General features: G+C 45.7%; 1 protein-coding gene across 5 annotated transcripts in view; it reads left to right on the top strand.

The window, feature by feature from the left end:
* The window catches only part of TLN2 (talin 2), a 402,865-nt gene that overhangs the window by 335,303 nt on the left and 50,655 nt on the right, over positions 1-16,907 (top strand). For all 5 annotated transcript variants that reach the window (XM_080934594.1, XM_080934590.1, XM_080934592.1 and 2 more), the window contains 4 exons: positions 3,028-3,129; positions 6,090-6,260; positions 13,538-13,684; positions 16,108-16,236. In XM_080934594.1, coding sequence (XP_080790720.1) covers positions 3,028-3,129; positions 6,090-6,260; positions 13,538-13,684; positions 16,108-16,236 — 549 coding nt within the window. The remainder of the gene's footprint in view (positions 1-3,027; positions 3,130-6,089; positions 6,261-13,537; positions 13,685-16,107; positions 16,237-16,907) is intronic.

Below are 16,907 nucleotides of genomic sequence, written 5' to 3'. Positions count from 1 at the left end.
GTGTCTTGTATGTGTATTGGGGGGCTTAGCATCTTATCATTTGGGGTCACCGTCTATTTAAATTTTTTATTTTATTTTTAATAATAGTTTTTAAACACTTTAACTTCTCTTTAAGTCTGCTACCCACCAGAGGTGGTGGGAAAAACAAGGTCATTAGGATATGGGGAAAGTAGACCTATTTAAAAGTCATTTTTTATGGTAAATCTCATCCACATTGTCAGTTTACAGGATTCAACAGTGACAGCTCAATGTACTTGTAAACACTTTACAAATATACAGCAGTGTAGTTTAATAGTGCTGAGAGACAGATATTCAGCAGCATTGACACAACCTGACAAACCAGCCAGGCCTCAGCCAAACTGAGACAAGGCAGCAAAAACGACCAAGACCACTAGCGACGCCAGGAGAAGTTCTCGGCCATGTCTCCACAGAGATCAGCAAAGATGTGAGACCAAGAGATGCTATAAGGCTAACTATGTGAACAAGCCCTCGTCGCTGTCTCATTCATACTCCCTCTAACGTCACATATCCTGTGGCTCCTGTCTCACTACGTGTCTCATCTTAGCACTTGAGTTTGTCTTAACAAAACTCGGCATGGGTCTGTGTTCGCTGACATCGTTTCTGCCAATCTGCCAAGTCCACAAAAGTAGCCAAAAGCCACCAAAACATCATCAAAGGTTTTTTTACATGTTTTTCTCTAGAGTCATGACAAACAAAGCTCAGCAACACAATATAAGGCAGATCTATACGTGTGTGTGTCATTAGCGAAAAATCCTTTATCATGTCTTTTTACATGTTTACTTTACCATAACACCTTTTCACCTATGTGTGCAATAGCAAAGCGTTCTTTTACGTATCCGCTTTAGTGACACACCGTTTCACCTACGTCTGCGTTAAGAAAACACGTTTTTACCTGTCTACTCCAACAAAACAACATCCAATACAACTGACTTTAAAAAAAAGTCAGGTTTTACTTCAGGCCACTTTATCTTCTCTCTCTCTCTCTCTCTCTCTCTCTCTCTCTCTCTGTGTGTGTGTGTGTGTGTGTGTGTGTGTGTGTGTGTGTGTGTGTGTGTGTGTGTGCTATACGCACATGTGCACCTGTGTGAGGCATGCGCAGCCGTGTGCTCCTCCATCATCTTTCTCTTTTTGAGTCAGGGTCGATCCCTGAACCTGGCGCTCACCCTTAGCTGGGCTGCCTGGCCAGTGAGTCCTCAGGACCCACCTGTCTCCATCCCCTACCCCACTCCCTGCACTGGGACTGTAGACGCTTGAGTCCTCGTGCCTGCCTAGCATACATCTTCCCCTTGGGCATCTCCCAGCCTCATTTTATCTGTTCTTGCTCTTGAGCCGCTTGCTACCCATCAAAATTTGCAACCCATACTTCTCTCGGAGGACAGTGCCCAACAGTCAGGCATTTGGTTTGCATGAAAGGTATATTTACCTTACTGCCATAGAATTTAGGCATAATGAGCTCTGTCCCCATTCTTCAACTCGTAGACCTAGAACTAACTAAGCATTACTCATTTTTATTAACAGAGCTATCTGTTCTACTTTGGCTTCACAGACACACACACACACACACACACACACACACACACACACACAATTCCAGGAAATGAGAAACAAAACAAAGCACTGTAGACGTGTAGAAAGCTACCATTACTATTTTAAGCCAGTTCTTCAAGCTGAACATACATACAGTAGCACACATGAAGTGTGTGTTGACAACTTGTTTGCAAACCACATACTATGTAGTCCCCAGCTCAAAAGACAAAGATGAAGCCAAGTGTAGTAGCTTTATATGGTGGCAGGGGCAGTTTGATCTCTGTGAGTTTGAGGATAGCTAGTGAGACACTGCCTGCCACCCCAAAAAGACCTGTGACTACCACCCCAGAAGCATTGCCCTCTTACCATCCCTTCTAAACCACATCCTCTGCCTTAGCTCCCCCAATAGGAAGAAAATGTACCCCCTTTGTACCCCAAATTCTTCATTATACAACATTGAATTAACAAACCGTCTGTCAAAAACACCAAAGGAATTCTCTGTCATTCATAGCCACAATCACTAATTGTGTGAGGACAATAAATAATTAGCTAAGTAAGGCCTTTGGACTCTAGGGAAGCCTCTCTCTGCCTGCCTCACCACTCCAGCTGTTTTGTTTTGTTCCGAAGCTTCCTGTTAAGCTTTTGCTCTCCCAGACTGAACTCTGCCTGAAGCCTTCATGTTCAAGTACACAGTCGTTCTGTGGCAGAGTCACAAATGCAGAAAGAATATTGTCACTCTTCAGATGACATGTCTAGATGCCCACGCTTTGATCTGTTAACCCTAAAATGATCCCATACAGTTCCTAAGAAATCTGAGAAAGTTTCCCCATCCCCCTCCTGCCCCTTCCCAGCACAGTCTGGCTTTCTTTCTTAATAGCCTAAACTCATTTATTTGGAGCAGAGAGTTTAAACCATCTCAGACCTGACAAGAGACATCTCGAGTATCATTTCCAGTCTTTGCCTGCAAGTCACCAAGAACAATGAGCAGTCTGGCTAAGCTCCGCACGTAAGCCCATCCGGCTTTTCAGGGTGTGCAGTCAGTGAAGCCTTCGGAGATCTGATCACATGTTTACATCACCCTCTCCCCCTCCTCTTTAAGTGCTGAGAACACAAGACCAGTATGTCCCCCCAGTCCCCGATCAGCTGTCTCCATCTGGACCATGTTGTTTCTTCTTGTTGGAAAGTAGTCCTCATTCCCCATAATCAGGGTATGTAGCCGACCATGAAGATACCACCAGCAGCAGTTGTCAGGGCTGCTGAGAATGAAGCCAGTGAGAAACACACCTCTCATGCCTGCTTCATCTGGGGAAGGATAAGGGCTCTCACCCTGGGAGCAAGGCAAGGCAGGGAATGGAAGATTGGGGGAGCATCCAGGCTGATATCATGCATGTCTCACAGTCTTTCATAAAGGACTTTTCAGAATTACATAGCACTGTAAGGAACTTTTGGCAAATGCCTTGACAACTCTCCCTCCCTCAGGCCCTACAGGAGCAGCTGACCTCCGTGGTCCAGGAAATCGGGCATCTTATTGATCCCATTGCCACAGCAGCTCGAGGAGAAGCTGCCCAACTTGGACATAAGGTAATGTGCAAGCAAGAAATCCTGCTAAGAGAGAGATGGCACACGTTAATTACTAATCAGATAAACTAGAGAGTGGGTAGGATTCTAACGCATTCAACATTTTTGGCTGTTCGCTTTGACTCCTCAGAGACCCATCAGACCCTGTCTTGGTTTCTTTCCTGATGTTATGATAAAAACCTGACCAACAGTGACCTGAGAGAGCAAGGTTTATTTTGGCCGACAGTTCTAAAAGGATAGAGAGTTCACCATGGCAGCGAAGGCCTGATGACAGCGTGAACAGGAGGCTAGCCTTGTAGTCGAGGAGCAGAGAGAGAACAGAAGACTGGGGCCAGTCAACAAGACCCCAAAGCCAGTCCAGTGACTCTCTTCCTCTAGTAAGACCCTATCTTCTGAAAGTTTCATAACCTTACCAGAGAGTGCTACCGACTGGGGGATTAAATGTCCAAACACAGGAGTCTGTGAGAGTCATTTCTCATTCAAACCACCACCATTGTGCCCTGTTGCCTTTGGTGATTAAGCCAGTGTCATGCCTGGGAAAGAGATAAGCCCTGTGCCTTTGAACAGGGCTGCCTTTGCTTGCTCAGGCTGGGACTCCACATCTGGATGAAGAAGGCAGCAAAGAACAAGCCCTGCTAGCTGGCTACCCACCTGGTCTTCAAGGGGCTCCTTTAAGATGCATGCAGAGGGCTTTGGGAAGTATCAGGTATTCTTGCTTTGCTAGTGTGAGAAGCCACGTTCAGATCCCTAGCGTCTGTATAACTAGAGGCAGTGGTACACACCTGCGCATAGGAGGCAGAGTCTCTGGGACTCAAAGCCTGTCTCATAGATGTCTCCTCTGTCCCTGGTTAGCTGCCTGTCCATTTGGACCACGTTGTCTCTCCTTGGAAAACAGCTATTTCTGATTCCCAGTAACCAGGCTATAACTGAACATGAAGACATCTAGTCAAATCTGCAAGCTCCAAGTTCAGTGAGAGACCAAAAGTTCAGATCAGTGAACTGGGAAGATGGCTCAGTAGGGTGCTTACTGTACAAGCATGAAGACCTGATTCTCCAGAACCCAGGGAAAAAGCTGAACATCGCTCTATGGCCCCATAACCCTAGCATTGGATGGGGAGAGACAAGTGAATCTTGGGAGTTTGCCTAGACAAAATGGTGATCTGCAGACTCAATGAAAGACCCCGTCTCAAGGGAATAAGGGAGAGACTGATCCAGGAAGACTCTAGACATCTTCTTCTTGTCACATCTGGACATTGTCATATAGTCCCAATCATACATGTGCACACACATCCTGCACACAAAATAAGGTGGAGAGCGATTAAGGAAAACACCAGATATCAGTCTCTGGCCTTTACATGCACCCACACGTGTGCATAAACTCGTATAAAGGTACAGTAGGTCAGCAGCAGAGCTACTCAGATGTCTTTGTAAGATAACCTAATGAGAAAAATAGAGCTGAAGTATTCTTATTGCTGCCCAGTAGTCCTGTCTTACTGTTAGCTCTAATGATATATATGATATATTGACACTGCTACTCACTACTGGGCTAGTCAGTCCTCATAACCTCCCAACCCTGGCTTTATTTGTGGCCCAGCGCTTGCTTGTATAAGTGGCCTCTCTTTATCCCCACAACACTGTCCTTTCATATGATGGAGAAAAGCTTTAAGGAAGCCACAGGCTACAGATTTGCATAGAATACCTTCAGTGGGAAGCTTAGCAATTAGTTATGGTGCACAAAAATGAGGAATTAAAATATCCATTGGTGCTGGCGTGTTTTATCAGCGTGGAAATAGATGGAGCCAACTGTGAAAATATGGTCCTCGAGCTGTTAAATAGGGGGTGTCGCTCTATCACACAAACCCCAGCTTCAAATATGTTACAAAGCAAGAAACAGATACTGAGTCACAGACTTCTCAAGTGTGGCTGCAGCAGAACTAGAATAAAAACCAGAGTAAAAGGATGTCACTGAGAAGAGAGGGAGCCAAGAGCCAGACTGCAGAGTGAACCCGCCCCACCTCATCTCCACCTCGTACAGCCCACAACTATGCCTCAGTTTCTCTTCTGGATCTGCTTCTTAAAATGAGAACTGAAATTAACTGAGGAATTGGATGAAAAAACACTTACCAAAGAGCTAAAAACACAGGGGATGGGCCTGATAAATATTGTGACATTTGACCCTGGGGCACCCAAATATGTTTGTGTGTGTGTGTGTGTGTGTGTGTGTGTGTGTGTGTGTGTATGCTATGCAGTATGTGACATGATCTGCTGTTTGCTGGAAGGAAGTCTATCCTGGAGCAGTAGGTAGCTGTCTTAGTTTGGTTTTGTTCTTTTGGTTGGTTGGTTGGTTGTGGAGTTTGGCTTGGTTTGGTTTGACCTCGGGAGAGCATACCCAGAACCCGTCACACACTAGAAAAGTAATTTACCTCTGAGCTGCATTTTGAGCCCCTTGACAAGCTTTTTATTCCCCCTGGTTGAGCCAAACAACGAAGTGTATCAGTGGAGAAACCATTTTGCTTTTATTTCATTCTTGGCCTGGTGCTTGGCAAGGACGCCAGTCAGGCTGTCTACTGAGAAGCTTTGCAGATTCTCTTCATCTGCCCCACCTCATTACTCTCCTCTCTCCTCTCCTCCTTCCCCTTTGACTCTGTGGGATGTCTCTTCTTAACAGTTTTAACTTACAAAGCTGACAATTTATAAAACTAGGTATAAGTCTAGTGTCTACCTCTAAATTCCAGAAAGGGTTTTTTACCATAAATGGAAGAAGATGGAGAATTCCCCTAGGAAGAAAAGCCAAGCAAATAGATTGTCAACTAGCGAGTATTTAAAAAAGCAAGTTGTAGTCAAACACTCCTTTTCCTATGACTCATCTCATCCTTGCTCTGAATCCCCTTCTCACCAAAGGGACTCCCCCAAAAGGAGACCCGAACTTACATAATACATCTGGGATTTTTCTTTCTTGAAAGGTGACACAGCTGGCAAGCTACTTTGAGCCCTTGATCTTAGCTGCAGTTGGTGTCGCCTCCAAGATGCTGGACCATCAACAGCAGATGACAGTACTGGACCAGACCAAGACTCTCGCAGAGTCTGCCCTGCAGATGCTGTATGCAGCCAAAGAAGGTGGAGGAAACCCCAAGGTATGCTTTAGGGCATCCAGGGGCAGGCTTGGGAGTCCAAGTCCCTCCTGTGCTGTCTCTTCCCTCAAAAAACAGCTCCCAGTTGATTTCCCAGTCTAACAGAAATAATCTGGTGGCTTTCCACACAGACTTAGTTAAGGGTTACGCACAAGTTCTCCTTCCTTGGCAGGCATGTGAGCAAGCCCCTGTGGGACAGAAGAATATGTGCTATGCTCATTGTAGGAATAAGCTGGTAGACCTACTGGGTGCCTGCTAGGTGTTGACTTGCTTGAAGGAATGCTATTGCTTTCCATGTGATTTCTCTTCTCCTTAAGGGATGGTGATGCGGTTTATATTTTTTCAGTGTTGGAGGGCCTCACACATGGTAGGCAAACATTCTTACTACTGAGCTACCTCCCCAGCCCAGAAGATGCTAATTGAATGCCCCCTGTCAGTTTGTAAGAAGGACATTTCTTCAGTGAGTTGCTTTGAAGAGCCAGACAAGGCAGCAGTCTGTCATGGACGACTGACCTTGTACTTAGAGGTAACAGGACCTGGAAAGATGGCTTAGGAGGTAAGAGTACTTACTGTTCTTACCAAGGGCTTGGCTATCGCTCCACGTACAGTGCCTGTACTCAGTGCCCTCTTCTGGTCTTCACATACTGGTGCACATCTCAGGCACACACATATACACATAGACAACTTAGCAGCAGCATAGACATAATATACAATTACAAAAAGAATGCAGAGCCTTCTGAAAATTATAAACAGTCTGGTGGGTCTGGAATGAGTGAACAAGCACAGTTGTACAAGAAGTTGGGCAAAGTTACTCCTTTGCTAAGGAGTATGACCTTTATATAAGGTATGCGATCTACAGGTGACCTTAAACAGTGAAACAGCACCACCTGTTCCAGTTTCTTTCTGTTATTCTGACCCAAAGCAACTTAGAGGAGTAAATAGCTTATTGGCTTATACTACCAAGTCAGCCCATCACTGAGGGGAATCAAGAAGTAACTCAAGGCAGGGACCTGAAGAAGCAGGAACCATGGAGGAATGCTGCTTACCTGCCCAGATATCCCTGGTCTAATGCTCAGCCAGCTGTCTTATACATACAGAACTACCTCTCTACAGATGGTGTGAACCAAAATGGACTGGGCCCTCAATTAGAAAAATCCCTCAGACATATCTATAGAACAATCTGATAAAGGCAATCAGTCCCTCAACTGAGATCTGGAAGTGGGTCTAGGCTATATCAAGTTGACAAGTAATACTAAGACAGATCCATATTTTATTACTCTGTGTGTGTGTGTGCGTGCACACACACACACACACACACACACACACACACACACACACACACGCACTTGCCAAATGGAGGTGTTCTTAAATATTTGAACCAGGCATTAGATCCCATGGAGCTGCAGTTAGATGCAGCTAGGAGACCACCTGACATGGGTTCTGGGAACCAATTGTCAGCTCTCTGCAGAAGCAAAGCAGAAAACCCTGTTAATCACCGAGCCTCCTTTTAATCCATATCTTTAAAACATCCAACTGTAAATAGTGACTTTGACTTACTGGTAGGACTCAGAGCAGAAAGATCTGGCCTTTTCTACATCCCATCTTTCATATCTAGCAATTACTGAGTATAATTTGGATACTAAAATAATTAATAGCCAGCCTCAACCCTCCAAACATTCAAAGTCTTTTGGAAATAATAACTCTAGTTAGAAAACCAGTGGGGTAGGACCAAAAGCACAATGGACACAGGTTTGGCTACGATGGTCAGCAGTGGGAGTCCAGAGATTGGACTGACCCTCTGCAGTCCCCCCTCAGACTGGAGCAGGCTTGTCCCTGGGGCTTTTTTCCTGCCAACTTCCACATGAAGCTTTCAGTACCAGTAGACTATCAAGTAGGCGTTCTCTGGGTGTGAAGATGCTGGTGTGTATCTGCTTAGACTGAGTTCAAAGCTCCCTAAGGACCCTCATGGTTGGCCACATTATAGTCAGTACCCATGCTCCATGGTGACATTTCCCATATGGAAACAGTGACTACAACAGTTTCCCATTAGTGAGACTAGTTCTTACATCAGATGGTGTGATGTGACAGGTGGTGACTGGTGTCAAGGCCTCTGCCCCTTCCCAGTATCAACCTGCGTTTTGTCTGGAAGCTTGCTTCAAAGGACATTTTGGCCGTTAAGTTTGCTGCTGATACTGTCTCCCTGCTCCTCCTTTTTTTCTTTCCTCCCCCCTCTCCTTTTGGAAATGGGGCACATAGCCCAGACTGATCTGAAACTGGCTGTGTAGCCCAAGGATATCCTTGAAGTTGTCATCCTCCTCCTGAAGCCTCCTAAGGGCTGAAGGATAATAGGTTTTGCCAATAACAAGTTTGCTTCTTTAGGCTCTTGGCTAAGAGGCGACATCATTAATCAACTTGGATGTTATCACTTGGGGGAATGTTTATTAAGCTCTATTGCTGTTGATTTGGCATTGCAGTCTCATTTTTAGGAGAAACAAAGTCACAGCATTGTTAAATAGGGTGGCAGGATGGCTCAACTGATGGTTAATTGCCACCAAGCCTATTGATCTAAGTTAGATTCCCAGGACCCACATGGTCAAAAGAGAAATCCAATTCTCTAGGTTATCTTCTGACCTCCACGCATGTGCTATGTCTTGAAGGGTCCCACACACACGCATGCACATGCACACGCACACATGCACATACCAAGTAAATGTTACATTTTATTTTAAATAAATACATAATAAAATACAATGGCATGTTCTTAAATAGTTATCAGTAGTTCTGACTTGGTTAAATGAACACCCGTGGTCTGCGTCAAACACAAAAGTAGTCAAATCCCCCAAGCCACCTCTAGCAAGTTGACCCATTTCTTTGTCTTTATTAAGCAAAGAGGTTAAATCTGAATGAGAATAGTGTTCAAAACCAGGACCATGGGGTGTAGCTCAGTTGGTAGAGCACTAGCCTAACATCCACAAGCCCTACATTCTATTCCAGCACTGTATAAGCTGGGAGCGGTGACATACACCCGTGATCCCAGCTCTTGGGAGGATGAGGCAAGAGGCTCAGAAGTCCAAGGTCTCCAGCTACATGAGGAGGTTTGAGGCTGGTGTGTGCTTATACTCTAGTGCCTGTCACACAGGTAATAATAAATCAAGACAGTGCAGAGGTGCATTGTGGTTCCTCTCGAAGCCCTTTGAGCTCCTGGTGCATCACCCCTCCCCCATAGAATTCCCTTTAAGTTTAACACTCCAGCCAAGCCACATGCTCATTCCCTCCAGAGAGCTCTAATTGTCAGTTTCCTGTCCCAACCCCTAAAGTTTGAGGCCCACTCCTGTCTTCTGCTCTCTGGGCCGCTCTAATGGCTTTGCCTGCTGTCCTGGGTTTTGTAGCAGGAGTCCCATCTGGAAGGAAAAGGCCCTTTGGAAGCTGTCTTCAGACATGTGTCCAAAGAGAACAGATGTGGCTTTTTCCTGTGTAAGGACCAGTAATGAAGGACGTAAAATAATGACCTCATTATTGCCCTGCTCCCTTTGCTTCCCAGGGGGCTGCTGGTTGTTAAAGCAGGTTTTCACTGAGATCCTGCTATGTCTTTGGATGTCTAATGCATGGACTTGGGCCAGGCTGTTTGATGAAGATGAAACCTGCCCCTGAGCTTCAGAGAAGGGAAGGCACGGTGAGGAAGGCATGCCTAGGGACGCCGTAGAGGAGCTGACCTCTGAGCTGACACTCTGAAATCTGTAAAGCTCAAATATGAAGAGCACAAGCTGAGGAGATGGCTCAGTCAGTAAAGTGCTTACCACCCATGAATAATGGCCTCAGGTCAGGTCCCCAGCACCCACATACAAAACCATGCCCCACAGCACACACAGGTGAATGCAGCACACTGGCCAGCCAGGCTAGGCAGTTAGTAAGCTCCAGGTTCAGTGACGAACCTTCCTCAACAAATGAGGTGAAAAGTGATTAAGGGGAGGACCTAAGGTAAGCCTGTTATCTCCACACACATGTACACATACACCTACACATGCATTCACATACATGTGAGCATGTGCGTGCACATACACACACACACAGAGAGAGAGAGAGAGAGAGAGAGAGAGCCTAGAGGATACATCAATTTATCTCAGTTAGACAGGTAGTTTATTTCTGGGCTGCCCAAACAGCATTCTGTAATTTACTAATGCGTTCCCTGAATTATGTTCTCGTTCTCAGAGTTGTTAAGATCAGACCTTGGCTCTATTCTCTTCTATGGCATCCTTGGTGCCTGCCCAAGGTGCTGTATGCTGACAAGCTCGGTTTGTCTACCCGCCCTCAGTGGGCCAAATTAGAGAGACTAGGAATGGTGACCAGCAGAGGATAGTTCATTTATTGCAGCCACACTGGGAAGAAGAGCAGATGAAGGGGTCCCATAACCCCCAAGTCCATCTTTAAAGTTTAGGTTTACATAGAGGGCAAGAAGTATGCATGTAGATTTATGTTAAGGCAACACATGATTGCACAGTAGAGAGGTAGGCGGAGAAAAGGTAGGAAAATGGAAGAGGAAGAGAGATTGGGGGGGGGGGGGAGATCAAGATGGAGCCGGAGAAAGCAGACCTGGATCCTGGTGGCCATAATTGGCGTTAGGTTGAATATTTTTAAGGGATTCTATAGGTCTTTTATCTCTTATAGTAGGGCAGTTTGTATCTTTGTCCATTTTCTTATAGAGAGTTTGTGAATTGAGAGTTGAATATATAAACCTGTGTGAAAAACTATCGGGCCTTAGAGTCATGTTTGTGCTGGGCAGTGGGGTAAAGAAACACCCCAGGGCAGAAGCACCAGGGCGGGCGGAGTTAACTGCCTGGGAAGGGAATCTGTGGAGAGTGTAGCTTGTTGACCAAGTGACAAAGCCCGTGCACAGGGCTCTAAACTAGAGCGGCATCTGAGGAGTGAGACTGTGGGTGCCAATAAAGAGATAGGCCATCTATTTTTAATATTTACTGCAACATATGTAAAACCAAGCCATCCGGGCCATGGTGTAGTCCCAACAACTGTCATCCTTGTCTGGGCTCTGGTCTCTCCTGCAAGGTAGTCTGACTGGTTAGTTGTCAAAACTATGTGAAACTTCTTTCTAGGAGACAGATTCCTTCTCTGGCTGGCACCAAGACTCAGCCTTCTCCTAGCATGAAATCCCTGGGGAGAGTCCAGTTTCTTGGGGGGCATTGTTTTAATGGTCTGTCGGCCAGGAGCACAAGTATCTCTTCAGAATTGCCCCACTCCTGTTAAGAGTTTGCACTCCTAAGACCCTTGAAGGGAAAACAAGTCTCTCCTAAAGCATGTGTTTGACTTTAATTTGGTCCTATAGAATCGTGTCAGTAGTATTCTCGTAACTACGACACAGAAAAAAAGCACCCCTTCTGTTTGCGTGTGTATAATGGGAGTCTGGGTTTGGAGGCTTTCTCTAGAGAGTGCTGCGCAGGAATGCCACCTTTAAGACTTGTAGCATAATAAAGCAGCTTCACATTCTGTTTTACTCTGTGCTATAAACTCAGCTATGAGCCTAGATCATGAGCTTACTCACTTCTGTCCCGAAGGCAGAATTCTGTGTGTCTAGACAGCATTAATCCCAAAGATTCCGGAGGCGAAAGACTACTGACCCAAATTATCATGGCCAAAATAATTAATGCAATCAGTTAACTAAAGCAAGCCTTTTTGTTTATTTATATGGGTAACCTCTCCCTAAGGTGGGGCTCAAGAGGTCAGCATTGGATATGAGGAAGACAAGGCAGGCAAAATAGATAGTCACAGGAGCAGAACATCATAACAAGGTAGACCTTTCCGGAACAAAAGACATGTTGCAAGGAGGTGAGAACAATAGGTATTCATAGCAAGGTAGTGTAATAACAGGTGTTCATAACAGGTAGTCATAAGTGGTCCTATAACCTTCTGAAACAAAAGGAGGGTTGCAAAGTAGCTATAAACAAGGCTTTGATACAAAGACACAAAGTTGTAGTTCCTTACAGGTGAGGCATGCCCAGTCCTTGAGAAACAGACTTAATCGTAAACAAAAGTGAACCTAGTCTGTCTTTACCATGAGATGCTTTTGCGCCTAAGATGGCATTGAGCTGGTTCCTCAACAGGTATCAAGAGGATAGCTGCAAGCAGGATCCCTGGCATCTTGTCAGACGCCGTATTTGAGGAACTCTCTGTTAGTTCAGACAGGGCCCGTCTTCTGAGTTCCCCTGGCTTCCCTTCCTTTATATCGACCATGGTGAAAACACAGTGTCTTGGACCTGTGGCGAGGCTTACACCGCGGAGCTGGCCAGGATGCCACAGCCGTCGTATGGTTCCGGTGCATGAGGACAGTGACGCTCTGATGTTAACTCACTGGTGTTCTGTTACATTGTGCAGAGCAAGGGCAGGGTTCCCTCTCGCCTGGACTTCACAGTCCTCCCCATCTCACCGAGAAGGAGGCCATGCTCTATGACTAGTTAGTTAGTAGTAGAGCAAAAACTGGAACCTGGGTTTTCTGCACGTCTTTCTGGCGTGTGAGGCGTCTGCACCGGCATTGTTTCATATCCGTTCCCTCTTCTGTTCCGAGCCCCTAACCCCACCCTTAACATCTGCAAGTGTCCAGCATGCTGTCTGAGGAACATGTGGGTGCTTAGGTATTACCTGCAGGGCCTCGGCCCTTGGCCAACTGTCATCGTCTTTTCTGCCAGTGTTAGCAATATGACGTACGGTCTAGTTAGAACGCCTATTGGCTCTCTGGCAGCTTATCCCTCCTGCATGCATTGGCATTTCTATAATCCAACTTATTTATAGAGAGAGAAGGATGATGTGCTGGGCATTGTTGAAGAGAATTGCATTTGCTATTAAAAAAAACAGGTTTTCTTTGTCTTACTGAATTTTTTAAATAAATGTGTCAATTTGTGTGTTTAGGAACATGTAGCGTTCTCTACCATCCTGAGCATAGCAGCATATAAAGCTAGTCTTGACAGTTGGGTGTTAACATTTTTCTTTTCTCTTATTATCGAAAGAAAGGGTTGCTTTGGATTCTGCAGGCAAACGTATGAAGTCAGGGAAAGAGAACATTAGAATGCATTGTATGGCTGTTTTTCAGGGTGTGGTTTCTGCCTAAGCTAGCTTTAACCACGAGGACCTCCTGAGTGCTGGGATCCTAGACAGGCAACACCATGCCCAGCCCTGTCTTCCGATTATTTTAGGGTTATTCTTAGCACATCAAGTGATTCTTAAGGGTGAGCAATGTCCCCTGCTTCTGAACACATTCGGCATTTCCTCTCCAGGCACAGCACACCCACGATGCCATCACAGAGGCTGCGCAGCTGATGAAGGAAGCTGTGGACGACATTATGGTGACGCTGAACGAAGCCGCCAGTGAGGTGGGGCTGGTGGGAGGCATGGTGGACGCCATCGCAGAGGCTATGAACAAGGTAGGCCGCGCCAGCTCCCGGGGCCCTTCCCGACCTATCCCCGTCTCTCACACCAGCCCTACATGGTCTTCTCTGGCCAGCAAGCTGCACATGGCCAGTCATATAATCTATCAGTTCCTCAGCTCTGTAAGCTACTGCACAGTTCTTTCCAGTTGTGGTTCAAAATAGTCATCATGAAAGTATCCTCGGCTTTCCTGTTTGTAAAATGGAAGTAATTACTTCCACTTCTGTCCTCCTTATAAGCTGTGTTAGGGAGCAGACTCCAGGAGGAGTCAGGAAATGATTTCCAAGTGTTGGCCTTTGGAATGGCTACTTTGGAACTGAGGAACCATGTACAATTCAGGATCCTAGGCTCTACTCCTGTCTTGCTCTATTACAGTCTCAATTAAGTGGACCCTAGGAATCTTGAATAGGACTTTCAAAAGTATTACATTTCAGTATCTATTTAAACACAGAAACCATTAAATAGTGTGCATGAATGGTCTTGGTGAGCTCTCATAGGCAACAGGCATAGGAGACAACGTAAGTCATTTTCTGGCTCAGCAACTAATCAGTTGGCAATGCTTCAGACTGAAGAGATTCTCAACTCTATCGTTTCTACTTTTCTCCAAGGATTTTGTCTTTAATAATGTCCTTTTGATTGATTCAGGTTAAATGGTTGTTCATCAGCATCTAATTGTCAGCTTGGTGTTAGACAGGATCACAGACAATAGTGTTAGATTGTATCTGTGTTGGGGAATGCCTATGGTTGGATTATGTATGCATAATATAGTATTTTAGGATAATACTCGGTCTTAAATAGCGGATTTAGGTATTAACCGTCTCTGTCTCCATAACAGAATATTTCCCTGGAAGTAGTACTTCCATAGAGTAATGGCTCCACAAACCTCTCCCATCATCTTCACACTAATGAAGGAGCAAGCCTGGGCTAGATGGTCTGACCCCTTCGGGTACCTGAGGCTCTACTTCTCAGTCTCTATCAGCGTCCGCTATGGGCTGCTCATGCTTCAACTATGGATGGTTTAGCAGACAATGATTAAATTTCCCCTCCTCCTCGAGGCCACTGGGTGAAGCTCAGGAGGGTGTGTTTGACCTTCAAAACAGCAGAATACCAGAACATTGGGGACAGAGCACATGTCCACGGGGGGTGTTCAATAGTTGACTTTCTTGGCAGCAGTTAAGAGCCAAATGGTCCCCTTTTTCTTTTTCTCAGTTTTAATGTAAAAAGAGTGGAAGCCAGGCCCTCAAGTCTTGCTTTGCTAGCCCACCAGCCTCACTTACAGTGGTGCTTCATGCTACAATGGCAGCATCCGGATAGTTGTTGTCACTCATTCAGCTGCCCCATTGAGAAGTAAGCCTGGTTTCTCAGACAGTGACAGGAGCTGCTGGCAGCAGAAGATACACACGAAGGGTTTCCCTCTCCTTGCTGTAAAATACAAGCTGGGATGTCACTGCTCTCCACAAGCTCCCACTGTGTCACTTACTTTGATTACTGAAAAATACTTGACAAGAAGCAACTTGAGGGAGGAAGGGTTTATTTTAGCTTACAGCTTAGGAGATACAGTCCAGCCAGGTAGGAAAGACACAGTGGCTGGAGTGTGGGACAGCTGGTCACATTGCATCTTCAGTCTGGAAAAAGAGGTGTGAATGCTAGCTAGCCTTCAGGTCACATTCCTTGTTATTTATTCTAAACCCATCCAGCCCATAGGGTGGCCCACATTCAGTTCTTATGACTCCTGGGTTCTTTGCACCTCAGTTAGCTGACTCCCACACTGACATGCTCAGGTTCTTTCTGCTGCCCAGTGGGCTCTCAATATCAACCATCACATTTACCTACCTTGATCTAACATCCAGAGGACCGCACTTTACCTGGATCAGTATTGACCTTCAAACCTGTTCTTTCACGGTGATCTTGCCCGTTTCTTAATTGCTGTTGCACTTGGAGGCAAGCAGTCAAAGGATTGATTGCCCTTAGCTCCTGCAATCCTTTCTGATGCTGACTTGGATCATCACTAGGCATCCCTGGGCACAGACGTTGGAAGTCCTTGGCGATTCTGCACCCTCCGCCCATCCCCCACTCTCTATATTTCCCTGGAAGGACCAGACTCAATCTCATCATCACATGCTTGAATACAGTGCCCTCTTCCTGGGATTCCTTCCCCACTGTTTCTGTGGGCAGCCTCCTCCTTACCTGGTGAGACTTAGTCCTCTGAAACACTTTCCACTCCTGTAAAACTGGGACTCCATCTTGCCTGTGTCCCCTGAGTGTGTACCTCCATTATGATTCTGAGTGGAGAAGTTGGAGTTGAGTTTGAACCAAAGAAACCTCTGAGGGGCTCCCTATTTTTCCTAAGTTTTTAGTTCTTATAAGGACAGCCTATACTTGGCTTCTTATGACTCCTGAGCTCTTCTCTCATCCACAGCTGGATGAAGGCACACCTCCTCCACAGCTGGATGAAGGCACACCTCCAGAACCAAAGGGAACATTTGTTGACTACCAGACGACCGTGGTTAAATACTCCAAAGCCATTGCTGTCACAGCTCAGGAAATGGTAAGAAAAAAAGCAGCCCTCTCCTCTGTGAGTTCCCCTTCTGCCTGCCACCGTTGGAGTCTTCAAGTCTAGGATCCGTGTCAGAGAGATTGACCACCCCATGTGCCAGTTCCCCATGATGCTGGTTTCTCCCGGGACACCAGCTCCTACCTCCTCTCCAGTCCCTCTGGCTGCCTATGACATAGAAGCCTCAGCAAGAAGGAATTAAAGTTTTCTAAGACTTGGGCATGAACACAGGGAACAAAGGGAGGAGAGAACTTTCGAGAAGGTAGGAAATGAGAAAGAGGGTGGCATTAAAAAGGAGAGAATCCCATTCATCTCTAAAAGGACTCGGGGTGTTTAGATAGGCTTAAATTCTGGTGTAAGAGAAGATATTTGAGAGTAAAATAGTAAAACCATGAAGCTATCTGACAAAATCAAATTATAACACCCGGGCCATCAGTTCTTTAGGCAAAATTGGTGTGGTTTATTTTTCTCTTAATTCCTGACAGCAGAAGCTGCATCACTTTTGAAATTAATAGTTTTTTTCACTGAAACATAATGCAAACAACTCTGTTCCAGAGGCGTCTTCACAACTGGGTCTGAGAAGCAGTCTGTGCTTTCTTGGCATTATATAATTACACGAAGACTGACAATGTGATCTCTAGAAAGTGGAATCAAAGAAAACATTC

Source organism: Micromys minutus, assembly GCF_963924665.1.
Source record: "Micromys minutus genome assembly, chromosome: 21".
In the NCBI taxonomy this organism is placed as follows: domain Eukaryota; kingdom Metazoa; phylum Chordata; class Mammalia; order Rodentia; family Muridae; genus Micromys; species Micromys minutus.
The sequence above is the reverse complement of the archived record's forward strand: the minus strand, read 5'-3'. Positions and strand labels throughout refer to the sequence as shown.